At 43.6% G+C, this 20,000-nt stretch overlaps 1 protein-coding gene across 14 annotated transcripts in view; it reads left to right on the forward strand.

The window, feature by feature from the left end:
• The window catches only part of LOC111664543 (nuclear factor 1 X-type-like), a 104,810-nt gene that overhangs the window by 27,017 nt on the left and 57,793 nt on the right, over window positions 1-20,000 (forward strand). For 12 of the 14 annotated variants that reach the window (XM_087177344.1, XM_023419194.2, XM_023419196.2 and 9 more), the window contains exon 2: window positions 2,062-2,593. In XM_087177344.1, the coding sequence (XP_087033470.1) occupies window positions 2,062-2,593 (532 nt within the window). Of the gene's footprint in view, window positions 1-401; window positions 1,163-1,875; window positions 2,594-20,000 lie in introns of those variants that run through there. The other 2 variants (XM_023419188.2, XM_087177343.1) reach the window with 2 other exon arrangements.

A 20,000-nucleotide genomic window follows, 5' to 3' on the forward strand; every position in this document is an offset into this window, starting at 1 on the left:
TGGGGGGGGTGGGGGGGTTTAGAAGGCGGGTGCTGTCTGGATTGGATGCATGTAAAATTAATATCCTCTGGACTTTGCCTTTGCACTAGATTGGAACTTGTCTATTTGGCTAATGACGTGCCTTCTGCCTGCACCACACACAATCCCCTTCTCTCCCCCTCCCTCCCCTCTCTCTCTCTCTCTCTCTCTCTCTCTCTCTCTCTCTCGCTCTCTCTCTCTCCACACTACCAGCCACCAACTATCCACCCCCCACCTCTTTGCTTCTCCCTCTGCCATCTCTCTCTCTTCCCTCCCTTTCAGCGCTGGGAGCGTGCGTATTGGCTGGGCTGTTTGAGACTCGGTGCCAAATAGGTGGGCCCTCTGCGTGTTGGCACAGACTCAGTCAATGGTTAGAGAAGGAAAGTGGAGAGGAAGAGAGAAAGAGAGAGACAGAGTTGGAGAGAAAGAGGGGGAAAAAAGAAGCTGCACTCGGGTTTGCCAGCGGTCGTGCACACTCTTCCAACATTGATTCGGTCCTCTTGTTTTTGTTTTTTTTTTTTTCCTTATTCTTCTCCTCTGTCCGCACCCCCCTTGTCCAGCTCTCTCTCTCCCTCTCTGTGAGTCTTATGCAGATCCTACAGAATTGAACCAATAGCACGCGCCGCTTTGCCAAGCATTTTTTTTTTGTTTTTTTTTTTCATCAAGATATTTTTTTCTGCATTTTTTTGCAAACAAACAAAGAGACTTGTTTAAGAGGCTTGTTTAAGTGACAATTTTATCCTTTTTACTGCGATACCTGTTTTATTTTGTTCGTCCACGGCCAGCTCATTTTTATCCTTTTAGACAGAGAGATTGCTGAACTTCTACACTCTACTTCTGTTGTGCTCTTGAACAGCACCTCTCCTGCAGCTCCTGCTACAGTACCTCCTGTGTTCCTGTGCTGGTATTACACTGCGCCCCCTTGGCCTGCCTCCTCTTTCTCAGCTTTTTTCCCCCCTGCTGCTTTTGTTGGACAGTTTCTCAGCTTCTCTTTTTGCTTAATTTTTTTCCTCAGTCTTTTATTTTCTAATATACGCAGCATTACTTCAGCACCTTTTGACTCAACAATCCAGTTTCTAAACTGGTGGTGCGTTTTAAGTTTCTTTACAATCGGCGGGTGAATTTATGATGAGAAAGCAAAATGGTAACTACCATGTTATTCTTGTTTTATTCACATGTGTTTTGTGATAACTACTGTTATAAAGTAATTTTGAGTGCAAATTCAGTAATGTTATTTATGGACAAATTATTTTATCTTATATCTTTTTTAAATTTAACTTCTTGCTTTAATTTTAATAATTAGAATTTCCTATGTGAGTTTTCAAATTATTTCAGTGTTGTATGCATTATGTATTATAGTTTATGTAGTCATTCTTCATTATGTTTTAAAAATTATACAAGTTATTACTTTTTTCCAGATGTTGATATAAGATGTTTTTTAGAATTAATAATTTTTTGTAGAATTAGTACTGTTTTCATTGCAGTTTTGCAATTGGTAGACAAAAGTCTGGCGATATATTTTATTCATAACTAACATATTTTTTAATATTTATTTATTTAGGCAGGCACAAAAAATGTTACACTAATATTATAGAAAACCATCACAGTACATACTTAATTTTTTCTCATCTCATATCTTAGTCTTTCAGTATTGTGTTGTTCAGTGTTTTGTAAAATGTGTCCTTCAATGTGATGTGTCTGTGTTAGGTGTTAGGTGGAGAGTGTCAAGCATCGTTCCCTCTCTGTCTCTCTCTCTCTCTCTCTCTCTCTCTCTCTCGCTCTCTCTCTGTCTCTCTCTCTCTCTCTCTCTCTCTCTCGGCGCCTCTCGCTCATTCTCTCCCTCCGCTCACACAGAGCAGGCGCCGCTCCTCCATGCTGCGCGCCGGTGCTAACTGCCTCTCTTCTCTCTTCCCTTCCTCACCCCCACTCCCTCTCTCCCCATCCTTCTCTCCCCCATTCTCCCCCTCTCTCTCCACTGCCTCCTCCTGCTTCCCTCCCTCCTCCCTCTCCTCCACGCTCCCCCCATCCTCCTCCCTCATCCAGGATGAATTCCACCCCTTCATCGAGGCCCTGCTGCCCCATGTCCGCGCCTTTGCCTACACCTGGTTCAACCTGCAGGCCCGTAAGCGCAAGTACTTCAAGAAGCACGAGAAGCGCATGTCCAAGGAGGAAGAGCGCGCAGTGAAGGATGAGCTGCTGGGGGAGAAGCCAGAGATCAAGCAGAAGTGGGCCTCGCGCCTGCTGGCCAAGCTCCGTAAGGACATCCGGCCTGAGTTCCGTGAGGACTTTGTGCTCACCATCACGGGGAAAAAGCCCCCCTGCTGCGTGCTGTCCAACCCCGACCAGAAGGGCAAGATCCGTCGCATCGACTGCCTGCGCCAGGCCGACAAGGTGTGGCGGCTGGACCTGGTGATGGTCATCCTGTTCAAGGGCAGCCCCCTGGAGAGCACGGACGGGGAACGGCTGGTCAAGTCACCACAGTGCACCAACCCTGGCTTGTGCGTCCAGCCGCACCACATCGGAGTGTCCGTCAAGGAACTGGACCTCTACCTGGCCTACTTCGTCCACACGCCAGGTATGTGGCCAACTGGATACTAGACAGTAATAGGGAGGGATGCCAACACACAAACACTCCATAAATGTGCACATAGATGTACACACACATTTGCATAATTACACACAGAAGCTTGTGTGGCACATAATTAAATAGAGAAAGAATGTCAGAAATAAAAATACATGAAGACAAACGTGTAGTGAAGTGTATTAAGTTTCAGATTCACATTAAAATTGTGTTTCACATTAATGAGAGAATAAATTACAAATAAACTATCTGATAATAAATGAAAATTGCGAATTCAGAAAAGTGTTTATTTTACAGAATTATAAAATACAACAAACGTGTATCCCTGAGAAACAAAATGAAAATACCCTCTTGCTCTTGTTGTTTTAACAAACAGCAAATAGTTTTTCTTTTTGTCTTTTTTTGTTTTTTCATTATTTTCATTGGTGTTTGTTTACATAACAACATAGTAACAGCAGTAATAAAAAGAATATGTGAGTCTGTCAAGGGCATTCGCCCAGCGTGCACTGGCAAGTACATGTTCATTTTTTTGAGTGAGGCATTCGTGGCTTCATACGAGCATGTATTTTGTGTTTTTTATAGGAAGGAATTTGCTTGTGTGTGTGTGTGTGTGTGTGTGTGTGTGTGAATGTTTTTATGAGATGATCACCACTTTCAAATTGTGTGTTTTTGTGCAATGAGCGAGAGTCACTGTTTATAAGATCGTACTCAGTCTGTTGAAGTGTATGTGCCACGATAAGGCCATTGTAGCCAGGGATCGTCATTTGGCCACAGCCCAGATTGGTGTGTGTGTGTGTGTGTGTGTGTGTGTGTGTGTGTGTGTCTGTGTGTCTGTGTGTCTGTGTGTCTGTGTGTGTGTCTGTGTGTGTGTGTGAGTGAGTGAGAAAGAGGGAAGCAGCAGAGCCGCGAGTCTCCTGCACTCAGGCCGCAGGCTGCTGCCGCCTTCACCGTCTGCCTGAACGCTAGCACCACGTTGGACCTGGCTGCCAAACACACACTCACACACAGAAATGCCAGTGCTCACAGACAGCCAGTACTATTGCAGCCACCTTCACACCCATACACACATATACAAACACAGCTAAAAAAAGATACATTCGGTAAAAGGAAAAAAAACAAAACAAAAAACAACTCTGTCATCTTTGTAGCACACTTTCACACGTAGAGCCAAACACGGTTTTAGTCACGATTGCGTACGCACACCCACACAGCACACACACACGGCCAAGGACTATCATAGATACAGTTTGATACAGCCAAACATTGTTGTATCTCAGCCACCATCATGGATACACACACTCACACACGGCCAAACATCGCTGTAGCCTCCAGTGCGCATACTCTACACACACCGCCAAAACACTGGCTGTGTTGTAGTTTTTTCCCCACATTGCAAAAAAACACTATCACAGCAACCACACACACACACACACACACACACACACAGACACACACACACACACACACACATACACGAAAGACATTCACAGCCAAATCCTCCAAATACACACTACTTCACCATTTGCTGGCTACATATACAAACACATGCTCATGACCTAATATTATCTCAGCTGGAATTTTCTGGAAATTTCAAACAGTGACTCAACCAGCTTCACACACACATGCACATATATATACAGAATGCCCCAGTCACTGCCCAAATACACACACTCACTCTCTGCCCAGGCAGAACTCTTATGCTCTTATGGTAGCCGCTAACATCAGTGTAGCCAAATGCTATCACAGCCACCACTCAGTCTCTCTCTCTCTCTCTCTCTCTCTCTCTCTCTCTCTGACACATACACACTCACAAAATCTCGGTCCAGGCCAAACACCTCACACGGCCTGAGCCAAACCCTGGCAGCAGCTCCAGCTTCACTCTGTTGGTCTGTCTGTGATAGTGATAAACCGTAGGTAGCGGGCAGTCCTGACGATCACTAAGGAAATCTGTCTCACGGTTTGAGTGATAATTTTTTTCTGATAAATTGTACTGCAAATATAATTGATTTTATTTTTTCACTGCCTTGTAATTTATTAAAACTGAGGCACTGCTGCAAAAAAAGAAAAGTGTTTTTATAGTGGATGAGTGAGTTATGTTTTGCGTTTTAATAACATTTAACATTTAGCACTGTTCATTATTTTTCTTGTAAATTATCCTCTTAGAATACACAAAATTATAATATTATGTACGTTTAAGCTTAGCTCAGGAAGAATTATGTTTGCAAATTAAATGTACTCTTAGAAAAACATTGCTTTGTCTTTGCATTTTTAGTTTTGGAAGAAATTATCACGATAGTATTTGGTAGTTTAGTCTGTATAATTAAAGCAATTTGTACCTAAGTATTTTTAGAACCTACCAATTTTTCAAAACATACAGGCAAAATGATTCTTCTGTTATTCTGGATCCAGGAACAAAGCCCAGTCCACAGTAAATTTGTGGTATTATATTACATGTATATAAGTGATGTAAAGGTTTTGAAAATAAAAATAGTTAGTGGTGGTAGCTACAAGGCATTATGTTTGACAGGTGCTGTTATGCGATTGAGGGAGGACCGCATAGTAAAAATTGAAAAACTATTCTATTTTCGGTTTTTATATGGACTCTGAAACTACACACGTATAAAACTGTAAATGTGTCATGGCAAATTTTCCCCAGCTCCTCTGACAAACGTTAGCTGTCCAGTTTTCAGTTTGTAGCTGTGCACTCATCATTACAGTACTTTGGTTTACAGCAGTACAGTAAAACACATGGCTGCTTGGAGGGGCTGCCCAGTGTGCTGCCCATTCATAATGTGGACTTACTGTGTGCTCTCTCTTATCTTATCTGGCTAATACAGTGCGCCTCGGTACTTTTATCTGCCTCCAAAGAGCCCATGCTCAGTTTAAGTTCTTGTTGGAGAGACTCTTTGGGGTGTACAGACAGAGGGAGAGACAAAGGGCAAACCACTCTCTGCAAACCTGCCATGAGGTCGCCACTGTTACCACACTCGCCTCTCGTTCAGTTCGAGGTTGTAAAGCGTATTTTTTAGCAAACAGACATGAAGGCCTGAATTTATGTATTACAGTGATGTGCGGTTGCGTGTTATTTTTTTTTTTTGTCTTTTTTTTTTTTTTTGCCTCAGTCACACAATGAATGACAAGATGTGCTCATTGTTTGTTTTTGTTTGGCTTGCGTTTTGTCAGTCTTTAGCATCTCTGTCTTCCTCGCTCCTCTTTGATCCCGTGCACACTTTTGTTTTGTCTCCTTAAACATCGCCCTCATTGTTGCTCTCACAGAGGTAAAGCCTCTGCTGATCTCTTTTGTTTATATTGTAGGAGACACAGAGAGAGAGAGAGGGAGAGAGAGAGCGCGTTGGAAAGGAGAAGAGGCTGCGATAGTGATTGTTCTGTTTGGCAGCGCCCGAGCCCCGTTGGTGTGGGAAGAAGAGAAAGACGTCTTGTGTTTTGTTTATGACAGAGTGGCAAAAGCTGCCACGGGGAATCTCTGGGCTTGCCGTCAGGCTTTCTCAGGCTGTTCTGCAGCCAGCCAGCCTTTGAGATCCTCTCTGTTACGGAGCATAACACACCGCAGCCGTAACAGAACAAACCATGCTGCCACAATACACAACCTTCTCCCCCTGTTTTTCGGGCACCTCAGATAAAGAGCAACAAACCAGACAGGGCAACGTGTCTTTGAACCTTGTAACTTAAATACTGGCAGAGAATAGAGGAGAGGGCAAGAGTGGTTGTGGAGCTAGCTACAACGAGTAGGGCATTATTTTTAGTGTTTTATGAAGTGTGAATGACTGGTATTATAATGAAGATAGTGATCTCTTGGCCCGGAAGTGCCAAAGGTCTGCCAGAGAACAACAAACTGGCAAAGTCCCTTTGATAACCCATGAATGGCCTGTGTTGGATAGGCTTTGTTCACGGTACTAGTTTAGATATGATTCTCACTTTTCACTTCTCACTTCTCACATCTGACTACTGCATGGGTAGGTAGCAGAAATCATTTAGCTGCTTCTCATAGGCTTCAGTGGGCTATTTGATTTACAATCTTTGTGCTGTTTTAGCTTAAACTCAGCACATTTCTGATTTATTCAAGGTTGGAAAAATAGAAGATTAAAAAAAAACACATTTGTCAGGTCCAAAGTTAGCTCAGTGCACTTAGTCATACTTTGGACCTCATTCTTAGTGCTTTTTATTTTTTCTTTTCGTTCTTTTGTACACTGTAAGTGTGATGATGAAAAGATGTTTCAAATGTGTTTCCAATCAAAAGTGCAGTACAGGAAATTTGCAGTCACTCCGAGGGAGGTGTGAAATGTGCTCGCCGTGCCATTTCTGCCATGACCGCTCCACACTCCACGCTCTGCGGTGCCAGATCCCGCCTCCCTCTCGCTATAGCAGTAGTCATGCCTTGGACGACGCTGTGAGAAAGCCCAGAGAAACCCTAGTGCTGCAGCCAGCACCCCACTCCCGCGGCCAACTCACTGACCACAGGAAGGATTCACAAATAAAAACCCCACTTGTGTTCATCAGTGAGGAAAACTCCCCGAGTATCGTGGATTTATGGGGGAAAAAAGAGCAGAAATGTGGGAGAAGGAGAGAGGGAAAGTAGGAATAGGAGAGGGAGAGTGCAACAGAGAAAAAGAGAAGCATCCTGACAGTCATGGCTGACATGATGAATGGCTTGCGATGTGTTAAAAGTTGACAGGGTGCTCTGATGGATTCCACAGGTTCCCACTGCTCTGCAGCTCAGTATTTTATTTTTCTTCTTGTGAAAATAAGCTGTTGTTAATTACTTCCTGGATCTCTTCTCCGGCTCTCATGACATCACAAGGGCTGGGTGGATTGTCCTTGTGTGTAAGTGTTTTTGTTTGTGTCTGTGTGTGTCTGTGTGTCTGTGTGTCTGTGTGTGTGTGTGTGTGTGTGTGTGTGTGTGCGCGCGCATGTGTGTGTGTGTGTGTGTGTGCGCGCGTGCACATGCACAGCTCAGGATGACCCTCAGCAGTGAAGTGAGCATTGAGTTTTGATTAAATGAAATCTCAACACCAAGGGAGTCGGTCAGGTCTGGGCTTTTGTATTGTGTGCGGTGGGAACGGGGCCCACGACGGCTAAGAAAAGCTCTCCACATGCAGAGCGGCTTTGGCATCGGTAAATGTTCGCTCATGGCTCTCGTTTAGCCAGGCTCGCATCTTCTTCTGCGTGTCTCCGTCTTTCTGTCTGGCGTCAGGGGTGCGTTGAGGTGGCTGCATATCAAATCTGAAGGGTTAAGATAGAGGGAGAGCCCCGTCACATTAGAGAGACAGAGTGAGCAGGAGTCTTCTCACACTATTCTTGGCTTCGGAAAAAAGTCTGTGTATTTGGATAGCTAATGGTATCGGGCTAGCCAAAGCCCTGTTGTGTGCTCATTCGCTTCAAAACATGCACACACACACACACACACACACACACACACACACAAAGACACGAGGCTAACATTGGGGTGTCACAGACGTACATAGATTGATCCAAAACCTCAGGGTCTGTGTTTATCTCATGAGACCATGATGACACAAGCAGACTCGAGGGAAAATTAAAAAAAAAAAAAACATGAGAAAGGCAAGTCAAAGACAATGTTGTTATGTTTGGTCTCCCATTAAATTGACCAGTGAAAACTGGCATGCTCCGTGATTCGGTGCCTTTGTCGTAGAAACAGCTCCCTGCTTTTTTTTTTTTTTTTGGGGGGGGTTTTTATATAGCGATCATAAGCCTCAGTTTCTTTGGCTGTGCCTGACTCGGGAGAAAGTAAAACCCCCTGAACATTTCTGGTCTTCCCGCATCTGTTCCCTTTTGTGTGAAGAGTTTCAGTGTTGGGAGATATGCGGTAAATAGATTATTCCAGTGAAATCGGGAGACCGTCATCGTGGTGGAACAGACAAATGAGGCAGTTTGTGCTATTTGGCTCTTTTTTCATTCTCTGATTCCCTCTGTCTTTTTGAATGAACTGAGCCGTCATATTTGTTCTGTCTCTCCTCTCGCGAAGCTCCCCATTGTAAAGGCAACACAGGTAGAAAAGCAGAGGAATGGGTATAGATGTTTTTGAGCTTTGTTTTCTCCATTTGTTTTTCATGATGGAAGACAGAAATCGGTGTCAAATTAACTATTACACGTTTTCTTCATAACTAATGGTACATGCCTTTTTGTGTGCCTTTGTGGTATTCCACTTTGATACAAGATTTATAATTTTGAATTACAGCTACCTTGTTTGTGTAATGTTTTGTAAATGTTTATAAATGTTTTGTAATTTATTTCCACAAAATGGTGGTTAGATTAATCTAAAGTTCCCGGATGCTTTTTTTCATCTATATATATGCCCAGATATAATGTGCTAAAATTAATTTGTAGAAATACATTATAGAAATCAAAATACATTCATCTTCTTTTATTATTTAAATCTAATAAATACAGTAACTATTTTTTTACAGAATGGTATTTATATAAATGCTTAGCAATTTTTTATTTTATCGAAAGGAAAAAAGGGCGTTCTCACACCGCTGAACTCAGGATAATACCTACTGTTGAGATTTAATTACACATTAAAACACATTAACGATTGTCATATAAAAATGGGTGTAGGCTAAGCTAAGCACGCAGTGATAAAAACTGCATTCTTTACTTGAGCTGAGTGGGCTTTTTTACATTTTTTATTTGGAAAAAAAAATCCTAGAGAGAACAAGAAAAGGGGAGAAAGAAGGGGAGAGAAAGGAGAAGAAGAAAGGGAAAGAAAGAGGTTATTGAGAAAAGAGAGAGTCAGAAGCAGCGAGGGGGTGGTATTGTCTGTATTAATACTGTGTCTTCCCAGTGCCGGGTCTCTTTTCAGGCTTTTGTAGCGGCGCCAACCATGAAATGTGTCTGTCCCCAAAAACCATATACCCACCCAGGAGGGTTTCCCGACCTCAGAGAGGCAGAGAGGAGGAGGAGGAGGAGGAGGAGAAGGAGCAGGAGAAAGAGTGCAGTGGCCAATGCTCACTATCAGGCAGGCCAGCCAGAAAGGAGGGAGAGCCAGGGAACATGGCTTATTCACCGGGCTGCACTCACAGCGAGGCCCTGGCATCAGCTGCTTAGTCTGGCTAACAACGCCATTCAGCACCACACAGCCATAGTGCTAGAATGAGAGTCACAATACTACGTCTTAAATCCTAAAGCACCATTGCGTTTCTTTTTCTTTGTTTTTATTCAGTTTTTCCCTTACAGTTATTTTCCCCATAAGAAGCGGCTTTGCTTTGAGTTTTTGTAGCTGACCAAAAAGTTTGGTTCATTCTGATTCAGAAATTTAAATAAGATAAAAATAACCTCTATTATTTTATTTTGCACATGTGGGTTGAAGAATAAAGAAATTATAATGTGGGCGAGTTTAACCCAGCAAAGGAGTTTGATGTTCAGAAAGTGAGGGGAGTTGTTAGAGGAGTTGTGTCGGCGGCCGTTTTTGGCATGATGATATCTCTCTGTATGGAAGACGCCAAATTTTCATACACAGTTCCTGCCAACCTCCTCCCTCTGATCCTCGCTTTCTTCTCTTTTCTTTTCTTCCTTTCACTTGTTCCCCTTTTCTTTTATTCCTCTTTAGGGTTCAAATGAATGCCCTCCCCTAGCCTCATTAGCACCCTGGACTCCTGTTTGCAGCTACAGAAAAATGTATAATAACTTGTAAGCACAAACATTTTAGCGCTCAATGGGACCATTATCCTTGTTTTTCATGAAAGCAGGCCATCATGGGCTGTGAGCCTTGACTGTGAGTGCTTTTTTTTTTTTTTTTTTTTTTTTTTTTTTTTTAAATTGTCTAATGTTTCTTTCATTTACTATGCAAAGATGTTTTGCCACCAGCCATTCGGTTGATATATCTTTACAAAGCCTGGCATTCTGCCTTTTTAACACTATATATACATTTCTCATTTGCTCACAGAGTTTGTTTTAATATATTGACATAAAATATTTCCAGTAGAAGTATTTTATGTTAGCTGTGAGGCTTGATTGGAATGTAGTTTCTCTTTTGTTTTTGCGTAAATTTATTGCTTTCACTTAATGAGATTCTCAGAACATTTCATTTGACGACTAATTAAGTTTCGTCACTTACTTTTTTTGGTTAAAATGTTTCACATCATACATGGTGGTTCGTGCATGTCCCTGTTCCAGTTGAAAATGTCCTCGTCGTTTCGCAGCAGGCCACTCTCGTCCTCCTTGAGAGACAACCTACATGAGGGCATCGTTTGGTGTTCGTTACACCATGAGAAGAAGAGCGGTTTAGAGGATACAGAAAGTGGGGTGGGGGTGGGGGTGGGGGGGCGAATGAGCGAGCTAGCTGAGAAGCACAACAGAATGCAGAGAATCAAATTTGGCATGCGTCTGTGAAAGCGAGTAAGCTTCAAATCAGTTTGGACACAGATCTAGGACACTAGACGGGGAGAAGAAAGCAGGATGAAACGGGATAGGGAACGACATGGGATTGGGGGGGGGGATAGTGTGTATACGTGTATGTGTGTTCAGCGGATGGGGGGGGGTGTAGTTAAGTAGAGGATGAGATGGTGGGTGAGGTTGAGGGGGTGAGGAGAGTGGGTGGGTGGGGGGTGTTTGGTAGAGTGTCCCTCAATGACGACTTGAAAAACAGGCCGGTAAATAAATGGAGTGGCAGTAAACAAGGCTCGGCGCTTTATCAAAAGACTCCATTCATCTATGAACAGGAGAGTCTCTCTTTTCTCTGAGGAGACAGAGAAAGGAACCCACTGACGCTGACGAGAGGACGGCGCTTGTTTAGATAACAGGATGAGTTTGGAGTGGAATGGTTGGGGGGGGGGGGCAGAGCAGGTGGGAGGTGGACACAGTCTTAACGAGTGGGGTAAGGTGGGGGTAGAGATAGTGTGTTTTTGTTTGTTCTTTATCACCAGCGTGGATTCAGGGAAGGATTGTGTTTTCGGGGTTAGAATTGCGGGATAGGCCGATGACAGTATGTGTTTATGTGTCTAGTACAAAGCGGTGTAGGGGGTGGTGTGCTTTTTGGCAAAGGCTTATGTGCCTGAATGCGCAGGCGTGCATGTGTGTGAGAGTGCATATGTGCATATGTCTCTGTTTGCTCATTATACATGGTTATTTTTTCCAGACTGAGTGCTGTGCTCTATTTTGCATGATTTACAGTCCTATGAGCCAAGCAGCAAGTCTTTTTTTTATGGGACGGAGAGTTTGGAAGGAGCAGAGTCTTGGGGTCTCATGGACACTGCGGTAAACTGGCCACAGCAAGGTGGTGTGCGTTGCTCTCTGCTTCAGCTGGTCGTAATTCAGCTAGTCAGCCTGTCGACCAAGGGAGCCAAGTGTAAACTAAGTGGTAAAAAGTTATTTTACGCATTTCTGTCATGCAAACTTTTTAATTAAGAGGAGATAAATTAATGAATATAGAGATCAGGGTTAAGTCACCTCCAACCACTTAGTAAATTATAACTGACAGAGAATCCAAGTGCCACCTTTCAAAAGCTTTAATTTAGCTTATATTTAATTGTGCCACACTTAAATGTGAATGTTAACACTTCTTTCTCCTTTTTAACTTGCCTTTAATCTTTTCAAAGCACATGTTGTTCATAGAAGTGGCCTTGCAGTGTAGGATATGAGATGTGCATCTGTCACTTGAACTTGATAAATCTGACAGCGGAACTTTATACTTTTCAGCTCCAGCTTCAGAGTTGTAAAAACAAATAATATATTCATCTTTTTATTCAAATTGCCAAGTGTCTCTTTTAAAAGCGCTTTTGTCTAGGTTACCAGCAGCATCCAGCATGCACACACTCTCAATTTCTCTGTTGCTGCCTGTCTTTTATAGCTTATCAATGATGTTATTTTAATGTCCTTCCATTAACATATCTTTATCTAAACGGGCCTTTTTTATTTGACTCCTTTAGAACCACAGGATTGATTTTAAGGTTGCCATGGCACTCAGGAACCCCCCTCTCCTTCTCTCTAGCCTCTGTCTTGCCACCCCAAAGTCCCCCTCCCTAGCCCACCGCCTGTTCGCCTCACGTTTATTGGACCCAAATTCGGCTGGCACCATGGCAACCAAGGCTCCCAGGGAACCTTGCCTGGGTAGAATCCAAGGTGCCTCCAGGGTGGCACTGGCTGGCGTTGTCAGCGTCAACGGGCTGTCGCCGTGGCAGGTTGCTACGACAAGGCCAGCCTGGCTCTGGCGTGCCACAGCCGCGGCGGGAGTGCTAGCTTGCTAACCTCCGTTAACTAACTACCAGCTAACATGACCTGCCATATCCGGTGACATTAGCCACCGCTTCCACTGCTGCAGGCCTCGGCGACTGCAGCACGGGGGAAGCAGGGGAAGCGTTTCACCAGTACGCATATTGATGTGGCATGGCTGGGTGCCCAGCGCTGCCTCCCACATGAGAGAGAGCAGGAGAGAGAGAAGAGAGAGAGAGAGACGAGCGAATGAGAGGCAGAAAGACAGCATAGAGATGCATTTTCAATGTATTATGAATATTATGTATATATGAGCATATACGTTATTTATTTATTTTTTTCCACAATGCCTTTCCCCTGTGGTGTGTAAATATTCAGCTGCACATATTTGGCTCTGTGTGTCTTGCCAAAACGTGTATGATATTTAAATGCATGATTATGATGTGCACAACGCTGTGCATCTGTTGAGGCAATATGGTTTTATGACTGATGCTGAAAACCATCAGTAGACCGACAATGTGAACAAGCGATGAAATTCATTCATGAGAGGTTGTTGTTTTACTGTATTTTTTCTACAGATTGCTTATTTCGCCACAAAGTGTGTGAGTGCATGGCTTACTGTGTGAAAGTGGATGTATGGTCATCTGCTTCACTCTGTTTAATTGGAAAGCAAAACAAGCAGGTGACACACACACTCCTCATATTTAATGTGATGATTGTGTAAGTGTGATCCAGATTGTGTGCTAAATAGAAAGGACACTTGCGCATGTTTGTATTTATTTGCACTTCCTCCTAATACTGTAAAAAAATCCCTGCGACACTTTGGGCGGGTTGTCTCATTGCATGGATTGGCACCTGGTGCATCCATGCACCTTTCCACACATGCACACGCATACAAAGCTGAAACCTGGCTAGTCTATGGTTAGGCTGGTACAGTAGGTAACCATGTGGCGTTCATCCTTATCTCAGCTTTTCTCCAACTGTGCCTTTCCTGCTGTGGCACCGTGAGCTTAGGAGGTCCTGCTGACTTAGAGCGTCCTCACACTATGTCTTTTCAATTTCCCCTCCCCTGTTAACTGACAATTTGCCAAAAATATCAGGAGTAAGGAGAAAGTTGTACGTAGTGTCTATATTTAGGCAGAGCGGAGTGCTTTTGATACTCTTTAGCGAGCATAATCTGGGGCCAGGCTTTTTTGCGTAAAAACACCAGAGAGTAAGAAAGTTGGCATTATGGTCATAGGTAGGTAGGAGGCTGCCATGGTTCAGCAAGCGTGATTTTCCAATGAAAGCTAAATACAGCAAGCTGTCAGGTGCTAAAAGTGGTGCTTGACATTGTGAGTGAGACGATGAAAATGCGTGCTCGGTTTTTTTAGATTATCAGCGCACAATGCAGCACTCCTTCTCCAGACGGCAGACAGAGACTCTGTAGTGTAGCCTGACTAAAAGTTTGCTGCTCCCTGTATAGTGCATTCCAGATCTTAACTGCACAGTGGTGGGTAGGGCAACACATTGACTCTGCAGGGAAGGAATGGATATCTCATCACCCTGCTTTCTTAAACTATGAGTCAGTATCCGTAATTGGTCACGGGCCAATCACTGCTACAGTAGGTTTCCACTTGATTAAAGTAGCAGTGTACAATTTGCCTGAGCTTGGATTCACATTGACGAGGAAAGTTTGCAAAAAGGATTTATGGACAGTTTAGTCAGAACTTGGTGTCTCCCCGATAGTTCGGTCTCATCCATTTTTAACCGCTACTTTGCCTCTGTGTGTTTTTTTCCCCCTCTTTGTGAGGACAAAGTCAGTGTTTCTGCCTCACTCCTAAGTGAGTTCAGCCTGTGGCAGGGAAACAGTGGATTCGTCATGCGAGGTGTGTAAGGAGATATGGTGTGTGATCCATGACGGTGCTGGCGGCAATGTGCATGCTCAGCGCTGCCAGCTAGTGTAAAGAGGCCAGAGGTAGAAAGTTGAAGAGAGGGAGAAAAGTTTGAGAATACGTTGTTTGAGACTGCGTAAACAGGAGATGGAGTATTATTAAGTTGCTCCGTCCTTGTTTGTTTCTTTCTCTAGTCTCTCTCTGTGTTCCTCCTGACCTGAAATTGGGGGTTAGATTGAGGATAGTGACGGACTAATGAGCCCCTTTTCCTGCAATTACCCTCCTTTCTCCTATTCTGTCTGTCTCTCTCTGTTTCCCTCTCCCTCTCAGATTCCCTGTTTGGTTTTGTCCGTTCATCTTGTTCTCTTTCAGCCTAATCAGTGTGTTTCCCTCTCTCCCTCTGTCTTCTGTTCCTCCCTCTTTTTTTTTTTGGCTGTCACCTTCTTAGAGAGTAGTGGTAAATCAAGGTGGCACTTCATCTTTAAAAGCAACATGATGGTCAATTAAAGAAATCTGGTCCTAATTTGCGGTAGATTGCTATCTGAGATGTTGGATGGAAATGCTGCTTGTTAATAAAGAAAAAATGCAGAGTTGTGCTCCCTTTCTCTTTGTTCCCTCCTTTGTTTTTATTTGATTGGAAGTTTTTATTTTGGATTTCTCTATACTTGGGTTTAAAATAGTTTTCCTTTTTCTTTGTTTTTTCTCTTTTGAATGCTATCCGAATCACGGTTTCTCAGACTCAGGAGTACAGTTTTTATTATACGAGGTTTGGACAGCATATTTTTCTTTATACTGTACATGAGTCTCGGTTATTGGCTTATTGGCAGTGAATCCTGGTATACAGGCTAATTCTTTCTTTCCACTCACTCACTTTGCGGCCTGAACTGCCTCTAGAACACAGGAGAACTTTTGTGTATGTGTATTAGTGCGTTTAACTGGAGGTGTGCATGAAAAAGAACATGATTTCTTTTCCTTTCATGGTGTCTGGCTGCTGTTTGTGTTTAGTTTGGTTGCTAGCCTGCTGTGTCTTCCTCCCCACTGCGTGCTGGACATGAAATGGAGCAGAATTGTCAAGGGTTTGGTTGCCCTTGATGCTTTTTATTTCTTTGGCGCGACGTATCAGCACGGACTGAATACCCCCAAACATTCACTGTTTCAGTCTCCTTGCGACAACGGGAAGATATAGATAGCTCTGTAAGTCCAATGAGTGTAGAGCTTCCTGCGCACTATTTTAGCAAAGTGAGATTATCACATTAAAACTGGTTTTAAGCCAAATTTGTTGACCTATATTGTCTAACATCATTGTAAAGTGTGAGGTTTTTTTCCTAAAGACTGAATGATTTGTGTTAATCAACATTTCACTGTCAAGGCTTGCTCTAGGCTTAAAGCTGCATTGGCACTGGGTGTTTGAATAACAGCAGGGTGGCTTAGTGAGTCAGGTTAAAGCTCTGGTGGCCGGCAAGTACCCAACCTGTTTAAGTGGCCTTAAACAAGACACTGAATCCCTACCGGCTCCAGAGGTGTTACTCTGTAACCAACCCTGACCTTTGACCCCTCTGAGCATGGCAACTAGAGTAAAACATTTTTACTGGGGATCAATGAGGTATCAGATTATTAGTAACTTCTAGCATAGCTCCATGCTCTTTGGATGGTAAATGCCTTGCACAGGTGCTAATGGGATGCTACCTTCTAGCCTAGTGCCAACTGCTTCACATCCTAGTCTTGTGCCAAGTAAAAGTCACTCTGGATGCTAAATCCTTTGCCTAGTGCGCAGTGCTAACGAGCCCCAATCTAGGCTGATCCTTATTAATACAGTGGGTCATGATTAGCCTAAAAACTAGCATGCAGCTGCCCTTCATGTGGCCTGGTGTTATTGCGGGGTCAGCCCAGTGACAGCCTGAGAGAGAGAGCAGGATGAGGAAGAAGATGAATGAGTTGCTGAGTTCTGACTGTGTGTGAAACATGTGTGGCTGTTGTTGATTAAAAGTTGTTGTTGTAATTGAGGGGCTTAAAATGCCAGGTGGCGGATGTGTCCTGCTAATCCCCTATCTAATTTCGAGGTCCAGGGGTGAAGCTCTTAATCCGAAACACACACACATACTCTCTCTCATAGTTCTTGCGAATACACATACACATATGCACTTACACACACACACACCCACAAATACGCATATGCTCGTACACATGTTCGCAGTCCTCTCTGTTAATTGTATGCCCACAAAGTTTTGAAATTCTCAGAAAACTGTTCACTTATTTGCATATGTTTATAATAATGTATTATATATGATAGAGTGCATAAATGTATGGCGACACGTGTGCACGACACACTCCTACATGTTTGACCTTAACCCACAGATGCACTTTTATCTGTTTGTTTTTCCTGATGGACTAAGCATCTCTGTGCGGCCTTATGGCTGTGTTTATCCAGGATAGCTTTAATTGATGATGCACGCTGTCCTCATGTCTTATACCTCCACACAAACAAACATGTCGCACATCTTTTTCTGCTAGTCCGTGCCAGTCTCCCTCTCTCATTTGCTTCGTCTTTCTCTCTGCTGTGTTTATTTTTATGGCTTCAACAGTTTACAGGCCATGTTGCTGCACACTCAGACCATATAAAGGTACACTTGAGATAGACGAAAGTGTCACAGTGACAGGGAGATAAGAGGGTTGACCGGCTGCTCCACCCTTTACCTCAGTTTACCCCTGCTCTGCTGCGCTCTACTGTATGTGGGTCAACCACACAGTGCACACACTGCACATAGTAGATAGCTACAGTATAACATGGACAGGCCTCATTTGGGAGGGGGGAAGGGGGTGTTACTGTCTACAATTGTTATCTTTATTTTTTTGCTTCTTTTGGATTTTAGCATGCTCTCTCTGTTTAGTTTATTCACTGCACAAAAAAAATCCCACTGTCTTCCATCGAGTGTTTATATAGACTTTTATTTCAGTTTAACTTTTGTAAAAGCTTTCACGTTTTACTGCGGGGTAGTTATGAATGTAAATTTACAGCCTTTACAAGAATTTGATCATCATTCCTTTCGCCGTGCTGTGACAGGTTTGTTTGGGCCTCCAAAACCTGTTGATAGCTTTGTTAGTTCATACTTGGATATTGTTTAAACTTCGGCAGCTCGTCTCCACTGGTCTCCCTCTTTCTCTTTTCTTTGTCTTTCTCTCTTCTGCCTCTCAGTGGCAGGTGTGGCGGCCATGTGTTTTAAGTATGTGTAGTAGTTTACAGCTCAAGCTAAAAGGGGGAGGAAAGAGGGAGGCGAACAGGGAGGGAGGAAGGGAGGAGGAACCGCCATGCCCCGGGCGTAGGGTCATCTCAGGTGAAATGTCTCTCTGGGCATGTGGGCAGGGCCTCGACGAGAAGAGGGAGGAGACAGAGGAGGAGTCTGTTGACACATAACTAAACAGATAGAAAGTTTGTTATAGAAGGAGAGATCAGAAAAACCAGTCAATAACCACTATTCTTAGTACAAAGTCTAATCAAATACAATACAGAGAAAATACTTTAACGTATGCAGTTATATTCTTTATGTGTACGAAGATTTCAGGAATGAAAGTCTTGAGAAAGAAGGAAAGTGGTTGGGAGACAGGGGAATTGCTCCTTCTGGCCTCTGGCTGTACTGTAGATGCAGAGTGAGCTCCTAATAAAGGAAAAATATGCATCTAAGTAATACATTGAGTGACAGGGACAGTGTGAAATGTTGTGAATTCTCAGTGACGGCGGCGAGATGTGTGTTCACACATGCACCGAGAGCATCGAGAAAGGTGCCTCGTCAGGGGACCTCTGTCAGAAAAAAAAAGGGGTGCGTTGAGGAGAAACTTTTAGAGAGAAGGAAGGAGGGAAAATAAACCGAGGGGAGGGGGGTGGGGTGTCGGGGGGGGTGGATGACAGATGATTTCCCAAGTTCAGATATGAAAAGAGGGCGGAGTGAAAGATAGAGAGAAAGGGAGGGAAAGAGAGAAACAGAGAGAGAAGTGGGGAGGTGGCAAGAAAGAAAGAAAGAGAGTCTTCAGAGAGGAGGAACGTAAGAGAAAGAGAGAGAGAGAGAAAGAGAGAGAGAGAGCTTCTCTGCAGGGCGGGTTTCCTGAGGTCACAGTACTGAATATCACAGAGGAATGTGGAATGCTGAATTGCTGCCAAGGCAAACACACCGGCCGCACCACCGCCGCCCCCAATGGCTGTCAAGGGCTGCTTTATATACACACAAAAGACACACAAGCATGCAATCATATATGTGCATACGCATATGTACAGTGCAGTCACACAGAATGCCCAATGCAAAGTGAGATTGGATATATATACTGCCCACCACACAGATACATGCACTTGTAGAAACGTCCATGCTGTCAGCACCTGCAGAAGATGTGAAGTGTAGCTGACCGGACAGACCTATGGTGATCAGAGACCAAGTTTAGGTATCATTTAACTGCAGCTCTCTGATTACTCGACTGGGATATTGTTGTTCTCAAATGAGTGCTATTCAGAAATGTTTTCATTAGTTTGTGTGTGTGTGTGTGTGTGTGTGTGTGTGTGTGTGTGTGTGTGTAGAAGGAACATTATAATGGACCGTGACAGCATAGCTGAAATGCAGGGAGCTGTAAGTTATTACAGCTGTGACACACACACACACTCACATACACAGAGAAAACACACACGTATAGACACGTGCATGTACATTCACACACAGAGCGAATGACTCATTTACTGCAGGTTGGACAAACATGTTAAAACACACTCACACATACACTGATCCAGTGACTCATACGCCGTGCACACACATGCTAAACCAGCGTTTGATGTTTTGTCAAGGACTTAGGTTATATCAGCCGTCGGCTAAAAATAAATGCAGCAAAGATGTAGAGATCACCTTTGAAGAATTCACTTGGTACAAATGATGAAAAGAGAGACAGATAAAGTGTTCATCCAAGGGCCAAGAAACTCTTCCATTTGTCCTTAATTTTCATACCAAAGTCAAATGCGAATCATTCTGAACATTTGCAATTGATTGAGTCAAGGAGACGCTGCAATACAGACGCTCAGACAGGTTCAACAGGATGGAGGATGGGCTGCATCACAGAAGAAGATGCACGGAGAGCAGAGTGAGGAGACAGGAATGTCTGCATGACTGTTTTAGTGTGTCCCAATGATTTACTTGTGTGTGCCTGCTCACAGGTCCCTATAAAAGTTAACAAGACAAATTGCTACATCTCTATCCATGGTTGTTTTTCTAGCTGTTGTAAATTTAGAGGCTGTAGTTTGTATCCCACCCTTTTCTTCGTGTGTGTGTGTGTGTGTGTGTGTGTGTGCGTGTGCATGCATGCGTGTG

The sequence above is a fragment of the Seriola lalandi genome, unplaced genomic scaffold, assembly GCF_002814215.2.
Source record: "Seriola lalandi dorsalis isolate HSWRI2012SDOR001 ecotype SW California unplaced genomic scaffold, Sedor1 jcf7180002054591, whole genome shotgun sequence".
NCBI classification, from domain to species: Eukaryota; Metazoa; Chordata; class Actinopteri; order Carangiformes; family Carangidae; genus Seriola; species Seriola lalandi.